This window comes from Copadichromis virginalis, linkage group LG12 (genome assembly GCF_057382275.1).
Source record: "Copadichromis virginalis isolate Kocher_CV1m ecotype Utaka linkage group LG12, C_Virginalis_male_GT1.1, whole genome shotgun sequence".
NCBI lineage: Eukaryota > Metazoa > Chordata > Actinopteri > Cichliformes > Cichlidae > Copadichromis > Copadichromis virginalis.
The window spans coordinates 5,005,350-5,022,559 of NC_140629.1; the positions used below are offsets into that span (position 1 = coordinate 5,005,350).

A 17,210-nucleotide genomic window follows, 5' to 3' on the forward strand; every position below is an offset into this window, starting at 1 on the left:
TCGACTTTGAGATCTGATTGCTTGTGTGTGACAGAATCAAGTCATCAGTAATGTTATTAGTAACACCACTTTTCTGTGTTCGTCAGTAAAAAATACTGAGTAGATACCGATTAGGAATAGATTAGATTATCAGTGATACTCAAATGCAATCACAGGAAAATAATGGTTAACTTGTGCATTCCTCAGGCATCCTCTCACTCTCCAAGACTGAGGTAAAAAGTCCACTGCCCTCACTCCTGGGCATCTCACTATCTCCACAGATATGTCGTGTGGACCAACTGCTTTGTCTTGACATGTGTGAAACTTCCTGATTCACTCATTTTTCTCCATCTGTCCTCTGATGAATTTTCTTCATTCATCAGCTCCTCAAAATACTACTTCCATCTTCTTGAGACAGCTTGTCAGAGCTAATTCTACTTATTAATTACACGTGTGCTTTCGCTGCTGAGACACACAAGTGAATTACACTGCTCTTATATTGCCAGGGTTGTTGACTGATTATTGGAGGGCTGTCCTGACATGTAGGTTGAACACCATTTATGTGCTTAAGTTTCAGCTTGTTCTGTATCAGGCTGGCAACTCATCATTTATGGTATTCCCTTTTCCCCTATGGCCAAATCCATCACTTGTTAGAGATGAGTTCTTGTGGTAGAAACTTTGAAAAAGAGAAGAAGAAGAAACTACAATGAGTCAATATTATTTTAGAAACAAAGCACACATAAATTTTGATCAGCTTACGTTTCTGAACACATTCAAATCACGTTTGTTACTTAACCACCTCACCAAAAACTACAGCGGGGTCGCACAGTGGGGCCTGACAGCACTGTGAGCTCTGTCAAGTTAGTTACACTAGAATAAAAGATTATATGATTGTAAGAAAATAAAAGTGTTTTATTTCCAATATGCAGACAAAAAAAATGAAGACTGAAGGTCTAATTAATATTTTTATGCAAAATCGGCTTACATGTAAAAAGGTTTCTGTCGGCTGGCCCCAAAGGTGTGACTTCCGGGCTTGATTGGCAAACTGAGGAGATGTGCATTAAACGGAGGTGGTGATTTATATATATATATTTTTTTTTCTTAGCGGTGCAGAGCATCTTCTGTATTTTATTACCAATGAAATAGTTATTGTTATAAAGATAAACTAAATTATTTGATAATTTATTTATTCTTAAGGAAACTCTAACAGCAACGGCCACTATATATTATTTTGAAACGCCCAACCGGAACTTATTTAAGCAATTACCTCGTTTGCTAAGAAAACGCTGTTTTTTTAAAGGGAAACCAAGGTTGTTGAGGTCTGTGGTGGGCATAGCAGGTGGAAGGTAGGTGTAAACTAATTTTTGCACTATAGCTGTCCAGTTACCACAGATGTTCTCAGTCTTTAATTTTTTCTTGTTTCGGAGCTTATCGCTGGGGTTAGCGGAAACCGAGATGCGTGCAGGTGTCAAGTCAAACGAACTGGTAAAGTGCGAGCTAAATAGCTAGCTAGGCTGAAGCTAGCGAGGCTAACGGTTGGATTTCCGCGGTTCGCAAAGAAGGCTGCCGTGCTCCGGGATCTTACTGCCTTTGGTTGGCCGGAGTAGACAGTGGAAAAGTTAGTGTTGTTGGCTGTTCGCAAAAAAAAATACTGTCACGGTTGTATTTTGCCTTTTATAAGTACAGTGGCGAATATTTGCTGTGAGTGGCTGCGGGCGGTAAGGGGGGCATTTCCTTTACATAGACGGTTCTGTTCAGTATGCTAAAGTCCTTCTCCGTAGAGGCGAGGTAAGAATAATAAAAGGCCAGTCATCCTCTTCATTACAGCATATTTTACGATGTTACATTTATAAATGCTAACTTTTAGTAGTTTTTCATAATTAAAATTACTTGTATGAGTAAGTATGTATGTTGTGAAGCCAATTGGTCTCGTCAAACAAACAGGCAAGTTGTGTTTGGCAAATGCTAAAAGATAGGAAACCTAAATGAGTGATTTGGGATTTTTTTTTAATTTATTTTTTTAAGTTGTAGAGTTTTGTAATTGCAAATGGTAGGGTGTAGTCACTGTGGGAAGTTTTATTATTGTTGTTGTTGTTGTTACATTACATAGTAGAAAAAGAACAATAATTTTAACACTGCTTCATTTGTGGGTTCAACCCTTCTTTGGGTACAAGAGCTTCTACTCCATCTAATGCCACTGTATAGTCCCTCTGAGCTAAGGGCACACTTGTAACTGTACCCTGTGTAAAGTGATACACATCTGTGTTGGGGCATGCTTTCCTCCACCACACAGCTGACCTTGACCAAGTCTACATTCTCAAAAGGGTACACCTTTCCCAGACAGTTTAACAGCTTCATGTTGCTGCTCATTTCTTTTCTAGAGGTGCAGTCAGTTTTTGCGTCATGTGGGGAACAGATGCCGTTACAAATGGACATTGGTAATGGTGACATAGGGCAGTCTTACGGAAGATATTTAGTGAATGCAGTGAGGTTTTATTGCTGAATGTGTGTTTTGTTTACTGTAAATGGAACAGTCTTGCATGTAAACTTTATTTTGCGCTGAGGTTCATCAAGAATCTAAGAGTCCCTAAAAGAGTTTGATAGGCTGGCCATCCTCCTTTGTTTTGTTTGTTTTGTTTTGTCTTTTTTTTTCTTTCTTATCAGCATGCTGGGGACCTTCAAGTTACTATAAGAGTACGCACAGTCACTGCTTATTTTGTCCCTCGTGCCACACAAGCACAGTGTGTATGTGCTTAACAGTTGGCCGCTTGCATTTATGTCTTAAAATGCAACCATTAACAGAGCATGTGAGGGAACTGAGCTTTTTTTTTTTCTGTGATATGCATGCCAAGGCAAGATTTTTCCAGATGATATAACACTGAAGATGTGTCTGTAAAAAATCTATCTGAATGCTTCATCTGTTTAATAAAATTGTCCTTCTACTCCTCACCTTCTTTAGGGTTGCTGCTGTTTGCAGGAACGTGTGGAGCAGAAGAGCTGTGCCATTCCCCCTTTTGCCCTCTCATGCCCCCCTTTCCCCCGTGTGTCTCCCTGTGTGTTAGTGCCCCCACACCCCACCCACCCCCAACCTGATCCGTTGCCGCTCCAGCCCAAAGTCGCCCTCTCACCCCATGCTTGGGACAAAGGTTGCTCACTGCCAGCCCAATGACTGCCTGGATTGTACTACCTGTCAGCTTGTCTGCCTTCTCCATCACAGGAATATGGATAGTGTGAGTCACAGTGCCTGGGTCTTGTATGCTGTCACATTTAAATGTGTTACATGATGGGTCGATTAATTGAAGGGTTTGTGGGAAAGGACGGAGCAAATGGGCTTTTGTCATTGGGGATTTGTTTCTTTCTTTAAATTATGGTGGGTTTTTTACTCTACAGGTATGCCATGGCTGTGATGAATCACCATGTGTGTCCTGTGGAGAACTGGTATGTGATTTTTCTTCTATGAAGGTGATGAAATGGGCTAAAATATCTAATGGGTTACAAAAATAAACCAGAGCTAACTCCATAGCTATGAGCAGGGAATAAACAGAGCTTTTTGTGTCACTCCTACAGGTCTTACAATGTAACATGCATAGAAGAGCTGCCCCGGCCAGGCTTCCCGAAGTCATGCTGCACCATCCAGGACATCCCCCTCATCAGGTCCCTTTGCTACACTTAATGTCTTTGTTTCAGAGTACAAAAGCTATTTTGTGTTAGCAAAGGCCTCGAAGCATGAATTATCATCTTGTTATGTCATCGTTTTGCATAAATTGCATTTGTTTAATTTGCAAATACGCCACTTACCACAGGTGAGTACAATAGCGCTCTTGTAAAAACTAATCACTCCAAACAAGTTTTTGCAGTCCGTACGTTTAGATGATTTCTCATCTAAGTTTCAGGCCGTGTAAGCCGACATTTGGTGTCATACTTGAATTTATTAGAGAAGCTTCCCTTGGCAGAAGCATACTGTTAAACAGTGTCAGGTAAAATACATGCGTAGTCCTTTTAAAGTAAGTCTCACTATTCAGCAGCCATCTTGTCATCACCTCAGGGAAGTTATTTGGGCATTTATCTTAAAGATCCTATCTAAATGAATGGGGAAGGGGCCATGGCTAGTCTTATAAATAACTGCTTAAGACAGTGTTTCCTCCTTCTCACACCAGATCATTGAACAAATGGATGCAGTTAACAAAAAACAATAAGTACACTTTTCCATGTTTTTAGTATATCGAGTGGTTTGAGAACGGTTTAGTTTTGAATCTCAGTATGTGACACTGCAACAACATGATTAACTCATGTTTTTCAGTTCATTACATTGTTGATTTGCTCTTTAAGGGTAGAGGCAGGACAGCTGCCATCTTTGGCGTTTCAGAAATTAGAATAATTTATGTAATTTTTGTTGTGTGTGTGTGTGTCTTTGTAAATACTGTCTATATCTTGTCTTCACAGTAAATGTGGCTCCTACCCTCCTGAAAGCTGTCTGTTCAGCCTGATAGGCAATGTTGGAGCCTTCATGGGTAAGCCTAACTAAACACAGTATGCATGCATATCTTTACAGTGTGAATAGATGTCGATGTAGCTTGCAGTGAGTTGGCTGAGTGTGACATGTAGTCTGTAAACAATGGGGAAAATCTGTTCCTCATTATGTTTTATGTTCTATTGTTATGTTAAGTTTTAGCAACACCCAACGACAGGGTTTTAGTGTTTATGTACTAGTGTTAGCCAATGTATCACCAATTGAAGACACCAGGAAGCGACTGTACCCAAGTTTTACTTCCTGTAAAACTACCAGTTGACATTTTAACACTTCCTTTTTTTGTTGTTGTAATGATTACATAATCATTTTAAGCTACTTTCTGTTTCAAGTCTTAATGTTAAACTGAGATAATCATCTGTAAGAACATCAAACTTATTCGACTAGCAAGAATGATACCCTCTGTAATTGATTACCAAAGTATGACTTGGTGTATTTTTTTTATTTTATTTTTTTAGTCTTTAGTGTCTTAAAACATTTAAGAGCATCTTAAATGACACACAGAAGAAAGGTGTGGGGTCATTTCATAAGGAATAAAAGGTGGACTGGTTAAATCTCTAATCTGTCTTTATATTCATTACCAACACTTGAGTGAAAAGCCTGTTGGCTTCTGTTTGTTAAACAAAATTAGGCAGTAGACACCTTTCATCTCAACACTGTCTCCACAGTCCACTCTGTATATTTTATTAATTCTCCACAGTTTCCCACAGGCACAGACGTTAGCCACAAGAGTTATGCAGGGGCTGGAAATAGCCTGTGCTCTCTAATCAATAATGAATACAGCTTTCCTTCCCCCTCTGTCCCTTCCCCTTCATTCACCTTCTGTGGCTTTCCTCCATTCCTTCTCCTCCCCCTCTCTTGTTTTATCACCACTCACTTCTGTCCCAGTTTTCCCACAGCTGCTTGATTGCTTCTCTCCTGCAGCTCTACTTCATTATTCACGTCACCTTTACTTCTCATATGTCTTTCCTTTATATTCCAGCTGTCATGGTTTTATTTTGTTTCCTTGCATTTTTAGTAAATAATGCATTTCTGCAATTCCTCAGTAGACCAGAAGCCGTTTTAGACCCTCCAATTCCTTCCTGTTGGTAGCTTGTGATGTTGGGCTCTGTTTTACTGACTTGCAACCTGGGTTTTTAAGCCTGCTGAGAAAATTGACCCTTATGCAAGCAGAGATGTCAGTATTTGAAAGCCAGCATCCTGTCTAGGGCAGCAGTTACATGAATCACATAGTCTAACCTTTGGAAGAATGCGTGAAGCTACTTCCCAGCTGCCTTTCTCATGATGCAGAACAGCGAGTGTCCAAATCTCAGGCGTTCAAGTTTATTCTAAAAAATTAGGAAAACAAAAGCATACTTTTCATACTAAGACCGCTTCGTTCCAATTTCAAATCAAAAAGATTATAGATCATTAATACTTGTTAAATTTGTTTCCAACAGTTGTGATGGTGTGCTTTTTGCGCTACGCCCAAGTGATCGAACACAGCCACAGATGCTGGGTCAACACCAGCGCTCTGGTGTCTGGCTGCACCAATGCCATTGGTCTTGTCATGGTGGGCAACTTTCAGGTAAGTAAAGAAAGGAATATAATGATTGGCAGATATCATAAACCTGTTTTTATTCACAATAGAAACCCATCTAATGTTTAAAATGAGAAAATGTACCACTTTTAAGAAAAAACCCCATATTTGCTCATTTGAATGTGGCGCACAAAAGCGCCCTCGTGTTTTTCCACGATAGTCTGTAAATATCTGAGAACCGAGGAGAGCAGCTGCTGAACTTGAACAGCAGTATTCTCTCATTCTTGTCTGAAATAGATTTTTCTTCTGTTTCATGATCCGTCGGATGTTTTTTAGTTGAAGGGTCTGGACTGCAAGCAGGCCAGTTCAGCACCTACATTCTTCTGTTCTCATGTAAAAATGGCTGCAGTCGGTGGTTTAACAGTCTCCGCTCAAATTTGCATGGCCTTCTCTTTTAAAATAAACAAAACAAAAGCCATCGCCTGAATGGGAGGATAAGTTTCTCTAAAACCAGTGTACATATCATTCAGTATTGATGGGATCTTTCTGTTTGTACAAGCTGTTTATTTCACAGGCACTGATGTGCCTCAATACAATCTAGATGCAGACTTTTGAACTGAGTGCTGCTGATAAGCTGGATTGTCGTCAGTTTGTCTGACCACAGAGCATTTTTTGTTACCAGGGTCAATTTTATATCATCTTTAGCCAGAGAAGACGGCTATGTGTTTACTCACATGTTGCTGCCATCAAATTTAAAATGACCTTAATTTCTAAAATGATACATTTTCTCAGTTTAAACATTTGATGTTTCAGTGTTGTGAATAAAATGAGCTTATGAGACTTGCAAATCATTGCATTCTATTTTTATTTTCATTTTATAGTGATGCTGATCACAATAAGTGAAGACCTCGTGGATGTCACAGTTCAAACGGCTCTTCTGACATTGTTTCCATCTGACAGGTTGATCATGCCAAATCTCTTCACTATGTGGGAGCGGGTGTGGCCTTTCCAGCAGGGCTGCTGTTTGTGTGCCTGCAGTGTGTGTTGACCTACCGTCTGGCTGTCACGGCCCTCGACTACTGGATGGCTCATTTCCGAGTGGCTCTGGCACTGGGAGCCATGATCTCCCTCGTCTTCAGTATCCTTTCCTTACTGGAGTGAGATCCTTGTTATTATGCAGATAAACGTATGAATGTGGTTTCAGCTCTTATAAGCTTTTTTTCAGTTCCTTTAAAGCCACACTGATGATTTTGTCATTTAAAGGCATGGTGGCTCTGTGCCTTACAGTAAGACCGTCCTGGGTTCAAACTTAGACGAGGCCTTTGTGTGCTCCATGGATGCTCTTGCTCCAGTTGGACCTCGTGGTGACCTGAGCAGGGTGTAACCTGCTTTTCTCGCCACCTCACCTGGGACAGGAACAATCTATGAACTAAATAAGAAAAATAGCCTTTGATGTCAAACTGCCTACCTGCCTACTCATTGGCTGATTGGCAACAGAAATTAGAACCGTTCAGCTCCGTCCTCATCAATCCTCTAAGCTGCACGTGTGCGCACTGCTGGCACGGTCTCTGCGCACAGAAAAAAAAAATCTAACCTGAATTAAAATTAAAACTTTGACACTGCAAAACAGAATTGTTTAGTCAGTAAGTGACCGGCTGCTCCCGTATGGGTTTAGAACAGACCTTCCCAAAGTATGGGGGCGCAGAGCCATTGCAGGGGGGGCGCGGTATGAAAAGGAAAAAACAAAACAAAAAAAACCCGCTTGGACACTGCTAGCATAATGGACAGGTTTTTGACGGGGCGCCCACACAAATGCAAATCAGGAGATGAAGCATCGCTGAATATGTTTCCAAACCAACTTCATTCAAAGCCAAAGACTAGAAAATATGGTGAAGCAAATCTGCCCTTTGGCTTCACCTGCACAAGTGCCGAGGTAGGTTTTCCCTTCATTGGGAGCAGCGCTGGGCTCTCCAAATCACGGACAAACAGTATCCCAGTTGTTTATGTTTTTAAACCCATTTTGCACAGAGAGGCATTTTTTGAAAAATGTATTGATAGCAATGTTGAACATTATTACACAGGAAAAAAACAACTACACGAAAAATAATTACACCGTGACGCCTCTGCCTTTGTAAACAGAGGGACATTAACTGCATGTGTGTATGTAAGCGTGTAAACCTGCAGATAGAGACAAAATACTGTTAATCTGACTATCTGCCATTCTGCAATTCATCTCATGTAAACAATAACATGGCGCACAGCGCAACGTGAAAAAGGCTCATACCTTTGACGTTGCCTGACCAACTCTGTATTCCTCGTCCGCACTAAACGCAAAAAATTAGTTTAAAAAAAAAAATCTGTTTTCGGTGATTCGAAACGCCGTTTACATGTGGACGAAAGGTCCAAACACATAGAAACAGCTGCGTTTGCAAAATACCCGTGTAGGTGCGGACGTAGCGTGAAAGAGTTTATTTTCTTACTACCTGTAATTTATTGCAGATTACTTGTATTTAGTTAATTGTTTACTAAATGTTTGAGATGTGAAATAAACTGCAATGGAGCAAAATATGGGTGTGTGGTTAAAGGATGTGTTTGCACGTGCATGTGCGCGCGCCGGGAGGGGGGGGCGAATATTTTTCTTGTAAAACAAAGGGGGGGCCTGGCAAAAAAAAAAAAAGGGAACGACTGGATTAGAAGATGCCACCTTATCCCATAGTCCAGCCAATAATGTGATTCACATTCGTATACACGCAGCTAATCAACGTGGCTGACAGGCTATGACAGCGTCCTTATGTGCCGACACCGGTGTTTTAGCTAGCAAAGCGGCGTGGCTGATGTGGAGTGAAGCCACGTTAATGACAACGTGCACAACCATTGGAGCAGGACAGACGGAACAATTGACGGAAAAAGTGTGGACTTTATACCAGTTTTTAACTCTGTGTAAAACCAGAGTTATGATAAAAATAGATGCAATGTTTGTTTTTCTTCCTGAATACTGTCGTTGTTTATATTTACTGTGGGAAGAAACGGTAAAAACTGCGTTTTATAAGGAAAACGCTCAAAAGCCTGTGAGCAAAAACACCAAAAAAAACCCACCCTTTCCTATTGGTGGAAAAATGTACCGTGTCGACCAATCAAAAAACGATATAGCAACATAGCATTTAGTTGTTTAGGAAGGGGGGAAGTTTTAGGGGTGACGGCGTGTTTTGAGATGTGAGAGATTTGCGAAGTTTAGGTGTAGTTAGTGTGTAGTTAGTGTGTAGTTAGTGTGTAGTTAGTGTGAGTGTAGTCAATAGTTTTGTTGTGTGTCAGAACAATGAGGCGACTGCTGAATGTTACAGGTGTTACAGCAGTGATACATCTCCTGTTGTCAGGCCTGCAGGTATCAGGCTGTTGTTCTCCTTTATCTCATAGTGGACAGAAATTATTTTTTGCAGCGGCACAAATAATTTGTGTGGCATCAAATTTGATGCAGAACAGCTGATTGTTCTGTAAATAGTTAAAAATGTTTATTTAAAAAAAAAAAAAAAACGCCTTGGCTACATTTTTAGGTAAACAGCTGCAAAAAAATGTTTGCATAACTCAGTTACTTTTTTGAAGAAGTAACTATATAATTAATTGCCCATCATTGGTCTTTATATGCTGTATTTTGCAGACAGAGTTACAGACTCTCTCCCAGACCACAGACTCATACTCATAATACAACTCAAGAGTTTTATTTAAAAATTTTTTTGTTGTTTTCAAAATTGGAGTTAAAGTTATTTTTACTTCCAATAGTGTTAACATCCTACACAGGTCATGAACAAGATTTTTTTTTTTTTTTTTAAATTTCATTGTTAAAGCAGTTAAATAAAGTTGTCTAACATAAGTGTAAATGCTGTAATTTGATTATTTTAATAAACCATGTAACTTTGATTCGATGCTGGCGTGACCACAGTGCACACGTGTGCTGTTGCTCACAGTGGTCCAAGGGACGCTCAGGGAGTTTGTGTGTTCACTCAGATACATGAAATATTGGAGGGAACATTGGTCATTATAAGTAAGCCTACTGTGGGTGAAGAAAAAATGAAGACACCAATCATTTAATACTTTAAGTCCATCTGTTTGGTAGAGATTTGAATGTTCTGTCTGCTTCAGTGAGGATAAATGCTCTGTTCTCTCTACAAGAGCCGTTTGTCATCCTTAACTTGTCCTCCAAGGCGGCATCTTCTTCATTCACGAGAGCTTTACCCTGCAGCACGCCGCAGCCATCTGCGAGTGGGTCTTCACGGTGGACATCCTGGTTTTCTACGGGACCTTCACCTATGAGTTTGGCACAGTCACCAGTGAGACCATGATGGCAGGCTTGCAGCAGAGCCACCACGGCTCAGGGGTGATCATGGGTTCCAGGGGCCAGGGCTCAACATTAGGAGGGGCAACCAAAGGCCTCAAGTCCCCTGGGGGAAGCAGCACATCGACACATCTCAACTGTACCCCAGAGAGCACAGCCATGTTGTAGCTGTGCAGCCCAGCCGAAAGGTCTGAAACATCACCGCAGAGGTGCTTCACGGGCTCCCACAGGAAGCCAAGCTGACAGAGGCAGCACGTGGAGGAAGAGGAGGCGTTTGGATATCCTCAACCTGTTTTTGTTTTTAAATCTCCACTGTTGGCGTGACCTGCTGCAGTTGTTTCCTGTAGTGTTGTTGAAAGTTTGGAGCCATGAATGTTCCTCGGAGGCTGTTGATCTGGGCACTTCTGCATTAGGTAGGGTGTTGCCTGACTGGGAGAGAAGTTTTTATTTTTTATTTTACTTTCTCCAAAAGTTGATTCTGTTCATCTGGCCGTAGCAAAGTCCAGATGAACAGAATCAACTTTTGGAGATTTACTTTCCTGGATGATTGAGGATGCATCAAGACGTTTATTTTATTTTTTACTCTGCATAGCTGATCTCTTGATGGTTTTCTCCTTCTCCCCAGACTCCTACACAAAACCTTGCGTGGCCGACCTGCTTCGGCCTTTTGCTTCTCTGCATGGCACGCTTTTCTTTCTTTCTGTCTTTTTCTTTTAACAGAAGAGCATTTCATGTTTGATTTCTGAGTTTGTGTAGTAGGTAGGAACCACTGAATGTCTGAGAAATGAATAGTTATGTTTTACAGTTTGAGAGCGCACAAGCTTTTTTTTTTAATCAATCAGGCATAAATTAATTATCGCACCTGCCTTTGGTTTGGTTGCACAGATAATTTGAATGCAGATGGTGAAGGTAGTTTTTAAATAATTAAAAAAAACAACGTGTAAATGTGTATGTTGGGCCTGCGTCCCTCGTGTGACAGCAGCATGGAAATGAATCAATCACCCTTAGCTGATAATCGTCATCTCCTGTATGTCGTTCCATAAATGTGTTGACAGTTTCTTTGAAATGCTAACATTTCATGTCACCCTTTATTTCACCGATGTCCACGCAATAACTGCCATCAGTCATGTGATAATGAGTTTAACGCAAACCCTCTCTTTGCTTCTGACAGATATTTAAAGCCCATTTTATGATAAAACAAGAATCGACTTTGGCGTTTGAGGGTTCTTGTTCGCACATTGATTCCAAGCTGGACCCTTGGAAGCCTTATTTGAGTTCATAGACCAGCGTTTTGTTTCAGTAAGAAGTGATGTGAAGCCCGAGGTAGTGTGATTTATTCACAGGAGAGGTACATATGATACAGGCTGTAGACTGGTGTCAAAGTGCTTTATGTGATGCGTTTTTGTTTTAAATTGTGTTGCCAATTTCTCTTAAGTTGTTATCTTTGTAGTAGCTCAACACCAGACTGCCACACATCACCACTGGTCAAACTGCAGCTGGCTAATGCCGCCTGTTTAGGTTACATTTCTTTATGTTGGAGTGAGTGAGGTGTGTTTCACAGATGCACAGTATTCTGCCCTCTGCATAGTGTTGAGTCATTTTAAACTGTCTGAAACACTGGATGCCAGCAATATTTTTTTTTTTTTTTTTTTTTTTTTTTTTTAAAAAAGGTCACCTACCTCTCTTATTTTTTTATTTTTTTTTATTTTTATTTTTTGTCAGTTGGATGTTACTAGAAGGTGAAAGCTTCTGGTACAGAATACAGTTGTGAAACATTTTCCATCTGGCAGCGTTTGAGGTATTTAATGTGATGGCGAGTGGGCAGTGTGCGACTCTGTCTGCAAGTGTCTGTCCTAAAAAGTGTCAGCATCCTGTGTAACGGCACAGTGGATGCAGTTACACAGGATGCACAATCATGTGTCTGTTTTGTCAATCCTGTTTGTCCTGCAAAACTTGCCAAAAAGACTAAAATCTACTCCAGGTTGAGTTAATTTTTTTGTGTCTTTTCCGTTTTAGCATTACATCTTGTACTTCTTTTTTTTTTTTTTTTCTTTCTTCTCATGTGTTCACCTGTAACCTGTTTCGCCATACTGTTACTGAGTCATGCAGTTTGACTCCCAATGGCAGCTTGTTTGAGTCCTCACATTGGGGTTGGGATTATTCTGTTACAGCATCTATACCATAATGCCATCTTCCACAGGCCAAATATTAAATTAGTGGATTTCATTAGTTTGTTTTTTGTTTTGTTTTTTTTCTTTCTATCCAAATGTGCACTTCAATAAGCAGTCAGATCATTGGGTTGTTTGTGTAGGAACACTGTATTACAAAAAGCCGCCTGAACTGTACGTCTTGAACTTTAGCAACACAGAAAAACTTTACTGGTCCTGTTTTTCTTTTGAATTTGAAGAGTATGTAAATGAATGGTAATCACGGAGTCTGACAAATCCCTGAAATCAAGTCAACACAAATTGTTTGTTTTTTTTATAAATTCTGTAAATATGTATGATTTTTGTCTATCATTTAGGTATTTTCATTTGACAGAGATTTATATTCAAATATGAAATAAAAATGATAAATTATTAGCACGTGGCTTTCATGGACTATTTTAAACGCACAGATTTCCCTTTGTTTCCTCAACGTTACTTTCAGCTGCTGTGTCTTTGATTTAGAAGATTATATTTCTTCTGTGTGGGATGGCCTTCCTGACACAACCCCGAAGGAATTCAGATCTCCTCCTGGGATCAGACCGGGGCTCTTGTTGGGTGAATGTGTAAACTACAACATTATATAAACGGCAAAATTAGTTCAACTCTACAAATCAGCTTCTATTTTCATTTCACTTTTGGTCTTGGGTGCGTCACACTGTGGAAAATGTTAGGTGGAATATTTTTAGGACTTGCCTGTTCTTTAATGCGGCCGTTCACACCAAATGCTGAATGAATTTGTGGCAGTTATTGCTTCTTTTTTTTTTTTTTTTTTTTTTTTTTTTTGCATTTGGCAAAAGAGCTTGTAACCCAAATTGTGCACAGTTACTGAATATACACAGACACTGTTCCTGGTCAGTTGACTCTCAAATCATTTCTCTCCCTTCTCATTTTTTACTTTTTTTTTTTTTTTTTTTCCTAAGGATGAATTTTTCACAAAATGCATCGTGTTGTAACACATTTGGTGTGTAATGGCCTTTATAGAGTGGCTTTGCTTGATTTACAGCTCAAAGCCTTATATATCTCATAATGAGCTTTGATACAGCCAAGACTCATGAGATAATGACACGAGCTTTATTTACCATCTGAAACAAGCAGTTTTAGATTGCCTTTCATCAAGGCAACTGTCTTCTGATTGGCTGCCCCTCGCAAACAGATATTCGGACAGCAGGTGGGTGGGGCTTCTGTCTTCACATAGCTGTGATCGAGATGACTGTAATGAGATCTGTTCTCTTTGTCATACCGAGCCAAGAGTAAAACCAGAACGTCAGTGACGTAGTAGCTCAGCTGGCTCATGATCCATCATAATTCACAGGTTACTGTAATGTATAAAGTGCAGAAAGACAGTGAAGAGTTTTGTCATTGCTTGGATGCACAAACCAATGAAAAGTTAGAGAAGCTTTAAGTCCGTCATATCCACGACACATTCATCTCATGTCACTAAAGTCTGACCGCCAGTCTAAGACTCATTACGTCACTGTGTACTTGCTAATAGTGGAGGGACATATGGACAGCTGATGAACTTCTCAGCACTCCATGAGTTCACTGATCCTTTTGTCTGAGATGGTGTTTAGAGCAGTCTGAGCTTTTGGCTCACAGGAAATACTTGTACATACACCGACCTCACAATTTAAAACTTTAAAACAAAGACCAACATGGCTTCCTAATCATAGCACGCCGTACTTGTTAGATAATAACAGCATCCTCTAACTATGGTTAGTGTTCTATACGTTCTAACGTTTTTAAAAAAGGGCCAGCTACTTATTTGCAAGCATAAATAGAAACAACTTTGGACAGAGCAGCTGACACAAATAGCTTCATAATTGGTTAAAAAAGAAAAGAAAAAGCCTGTTTAAATGTTTCCCAGATTATCACTGTGACGTGGACGCAGTTTGAAGATTGTCATATGATTCAGGAGCATTAAAACCAATTCTGTGCAGATTGTGTTATTAATATTCGCTCCAGATAGGCTACAGGACAGCCAGTGTTTTTTCTAAAATCAAAACATCATGGGACCAGCTGAAGGGGAACTCCACAAATCTTCCCAATTACAGATCAAATTACTCAGCATGAGGAACAGACAGAAAAATCTGCTGAGACCGCAAATGTACAAAAAAGCCCGTTCTCTACTGCGAACATGGAGTTTGAAAGGTGCAGGCATTTATCAGTGAACAATGGGCAACCCAGAATTTGACGTCCGCTAAGCTTGTTGGCGATTCTTTTAAAATTAAGCTTTTGATTAAAAAAAACAAACAAAATAAAATCAATTTTTTCAATTTTTATTTTTATGAAGAAGTAAGAACAGCAGCAGACAGATCTTAAAATCATAAATTACAAATCATAACTTCATGGTCGTTGAACAAATACAGACGAACAGATTTTGTCCATTTATAGCCTACAAAGTTGTTTTTTTGTTTGTTTTTTTTAAAGGAAAGGAAAAAGCAGCTGCTGTGTCTGAGAGCGCTCTGCTGGCAACAGGATGTGGAAGTATAATGGTCCTAGCTAGTGAGAAAAAGAGCATTTTAAATGTTTAATGACCTTGTTGCTTCCACTGCATTCACACCACGTCAACAGAGTGGGGAGAACAGGAGCCTGTTTACATTAATCCTCGACAGTCATCCCGATTGCCCGACATTAAGTCATTCCAGATAACCCGATGTGTTTTTTTTTACTGTGGTGCATTTTTTCATTATTACAATTTATGTAGGATTTGCTGATATTTTGCCAAATATTTCACACTGTTTCCCCATCCTTGAGCGTGAAACTACACTCTGTTTGAAATGGTGTGCGAATGCAGCTTTATGCACTTCTCAAGCTTTCATTAAACTAAAATGTCAACGTGCCACAACCTTGCCCAACAGCACTGCAGCGTCATGTGTACATGGCTCCATGCAGGCCCTCCAGCCGATGCTCGCTCTGTTTCCTTCTCTCCTGCAGATCAGAAAAATAAATAAAAAAACAACAATATAGAGCTAATGCCACGATAAATGTACGGTTAAACGTTAGGACACACTCAAACACACCCACCTTGTCTTTTTTAAACTGCTCGTAGTCTGCATTATCGGTGGGTAATTCAAGTCGGCAGAGCGGACAGGAGTTGGTCTAAAGTTTAAAGACGACAAAGAAGCAAAAAGGATTTGTAAGAGGTCACGCTCGTGTGTTTTCTATTTCAAAGAGAAGCACAAACACGGGAGCGTTACCTTGTCCAACCATGGCAGTATACATCCTGAGTGGAAAAGGTGTTTGCAAGGCATTTCTCGAGCCGTTTGCTGCTCCTCAAACTCCAGCAGACACACAGGACACTTGAGACCTCTGCCTGTGAGAACGAAAAACAAAAAGCCACATCAAAATCTCAGGTGATATGCACGCTTACGTAGATTTTACATAGATCATGGGCTGATCATCAACCTAAATGTCAGGGCAGTTAATTCTCATGGTTCTGTCTACCTGCTTGTTCAGCAGTTATAACGATCACAGTGAGGGTCTGAACGGCAGTTTTGGCAGCCGGAGGAGGAAGCCTCTGGTCCCAGCTTGACATGCCAGCATAGCGTGCATCGATCCAGTCCAAGCCCTGTATCAAATACCTGTAAACACCAACGCAGGCACCAACAGTCAGTCAGAGCACTGCACACATGAGAATAAAGCCTCTCTGTTTGCTAGCCCTCACCTGGCCATCTCAAGGAGAGCATTCTGGCGGTACTGCTCCTCGGGGTCGGTGGGCTCGCAGTTGTGTTCATCAAAGTAGGATGCCATTTCCGCCCAGTACGTCCTGTTCACAACAAAAGAAATCAGGCATGAATGAGACGTGCTGAACGAGAGCTTGGCTCTACAACAGACAGTGAAAGTGAAAAGCTGAGGAATGCGATTGGTGAGTGAGCACCGTGCAGGAAAGTACGAGAAACACAGCTATGCCAATCATACTGCAAAAGCAGATATATGTGCTGCCTTGATGGCAGGGACTGATGTTGTTTTGTAACAGTTTTGTTCTGGATAAACATTCAAAGAGAGTGTGATGGGGATCTGAAAGATAGTCCAGTCATGTTTTACAATACAGGCTTTTCTTGGGAACACAATAGAGGGGGAGGGGGGCAGATAACAACAACAACACGAGCCAGCGCAGATACCATCGACCTGCGCTACTTGCTTTATTTCGTGAAAACAAAAGAGAAAAGCGCTCAACTTTAGCAAATTCTGTTCACGTATTAAGGATATAAATAAAACTTCAAAATATAAAACTGAGACCATCGCAAAAAGCGTTTTCCAGCCGAACTGTGTAAACAGTGAGCCAGCCGCTTCGACGTTAACGACCAACAATGGCTCAAAGGCTCTTCCACATTACAAATAGCCTCCACACGGAACTACCGTAAACACCAACCCTTACACGAGCTTTGTACAATCATAAGATACAAAAAGAATTTGTTGTCTTAAAACTATTCTAAACCTGATAAATTTGGTCGACTCACCTGAAATCTTGCAAAGAAACATTTGTCATCTTTCCGGGTACGAAGATAGCCACGTGACTCCTCGTCCAATCACAGTCGAGGTTTGGTTTTCCTCGTCTTCTGTTTTGTTTGTCTACGTAAGCGTGCAAAATGTCTCACTAGCGCCCACAACCGGTGAAAGACGTTCCCAAACACTGAACTTTCAAAG

General features: G+C 40.5%; 2 protein-coding genes across 3 annotated transcripts; one reads left to right on the forward strand and one right to left on the reverse strand.

Annotated features, from left to right (window-relative positions):
* Positions 1-1,234: 1,234 nt before the first annotated feature.
* Positions 1,235-12,038, forward strand: LOC146696337 (transmembrane protein 150A-like). 2 transcript variants are annotated; one of them, XM_085474442.1, is made up of 8 exons: positions 1,235-1,325; positions 2,939-3,209; positions 3,370-3,417; positions 3,547-3,633; positions 4,423-4,490; positions 5,947-6,074; positions 6,987-7,164; positions 10,226-12,038. In XM_085474442.1, the coding sequence occupies exons 2-8, from the start codon at positions 3,145-3,147 to the stop codon at positions 10,522-10,524; spliced, it is 873 nt and encodes a 290-aa protein (XP_085330568.1). In that variant the 5' UTR covers positions 1,235-1,325; positions 2,939-3,144; the 3' UTR covers positions 10,525-12,038. The 2 variants fall into 2 exon arrangements, with proteins under 2 accessions (XP_085330568.1, XP_085330569.1); XM_085474443.1 differs by lacking the exon at positions 1,235-1,325 and adding an exon at positions 1,384-1,767.
* A 2,780-nt stretch (positions 12,039-14,818) lies between these two features.
* Positions 14,819-17,107, reverse strand: rnf181 (ring finger protein 181). The gene is made up of 6 exons (XM_085474445.1): positions 17,024-17,107; positions 16,228-16,329; positions 16,008-16,144; positions 15,761-15,876; positions 15,588-15,662; positions 14,819-15,491 (listed from the first exon to the last, which is right to left on the reverse strand). The coding sequence occupies exons 1-6, from the start codon at positions 17,050-17,052 to the stop codon at positions 15,432-15,434; spliced, it is 519 nt and encodes a 172-aa protein (XP_085330571.1). The 5' UTR covers positions 17,053-17,107; the 3' UTR covers positions 14,819-15,431.
* Positions 17,108-17,210: the final 103 nt, after the last annotated feature.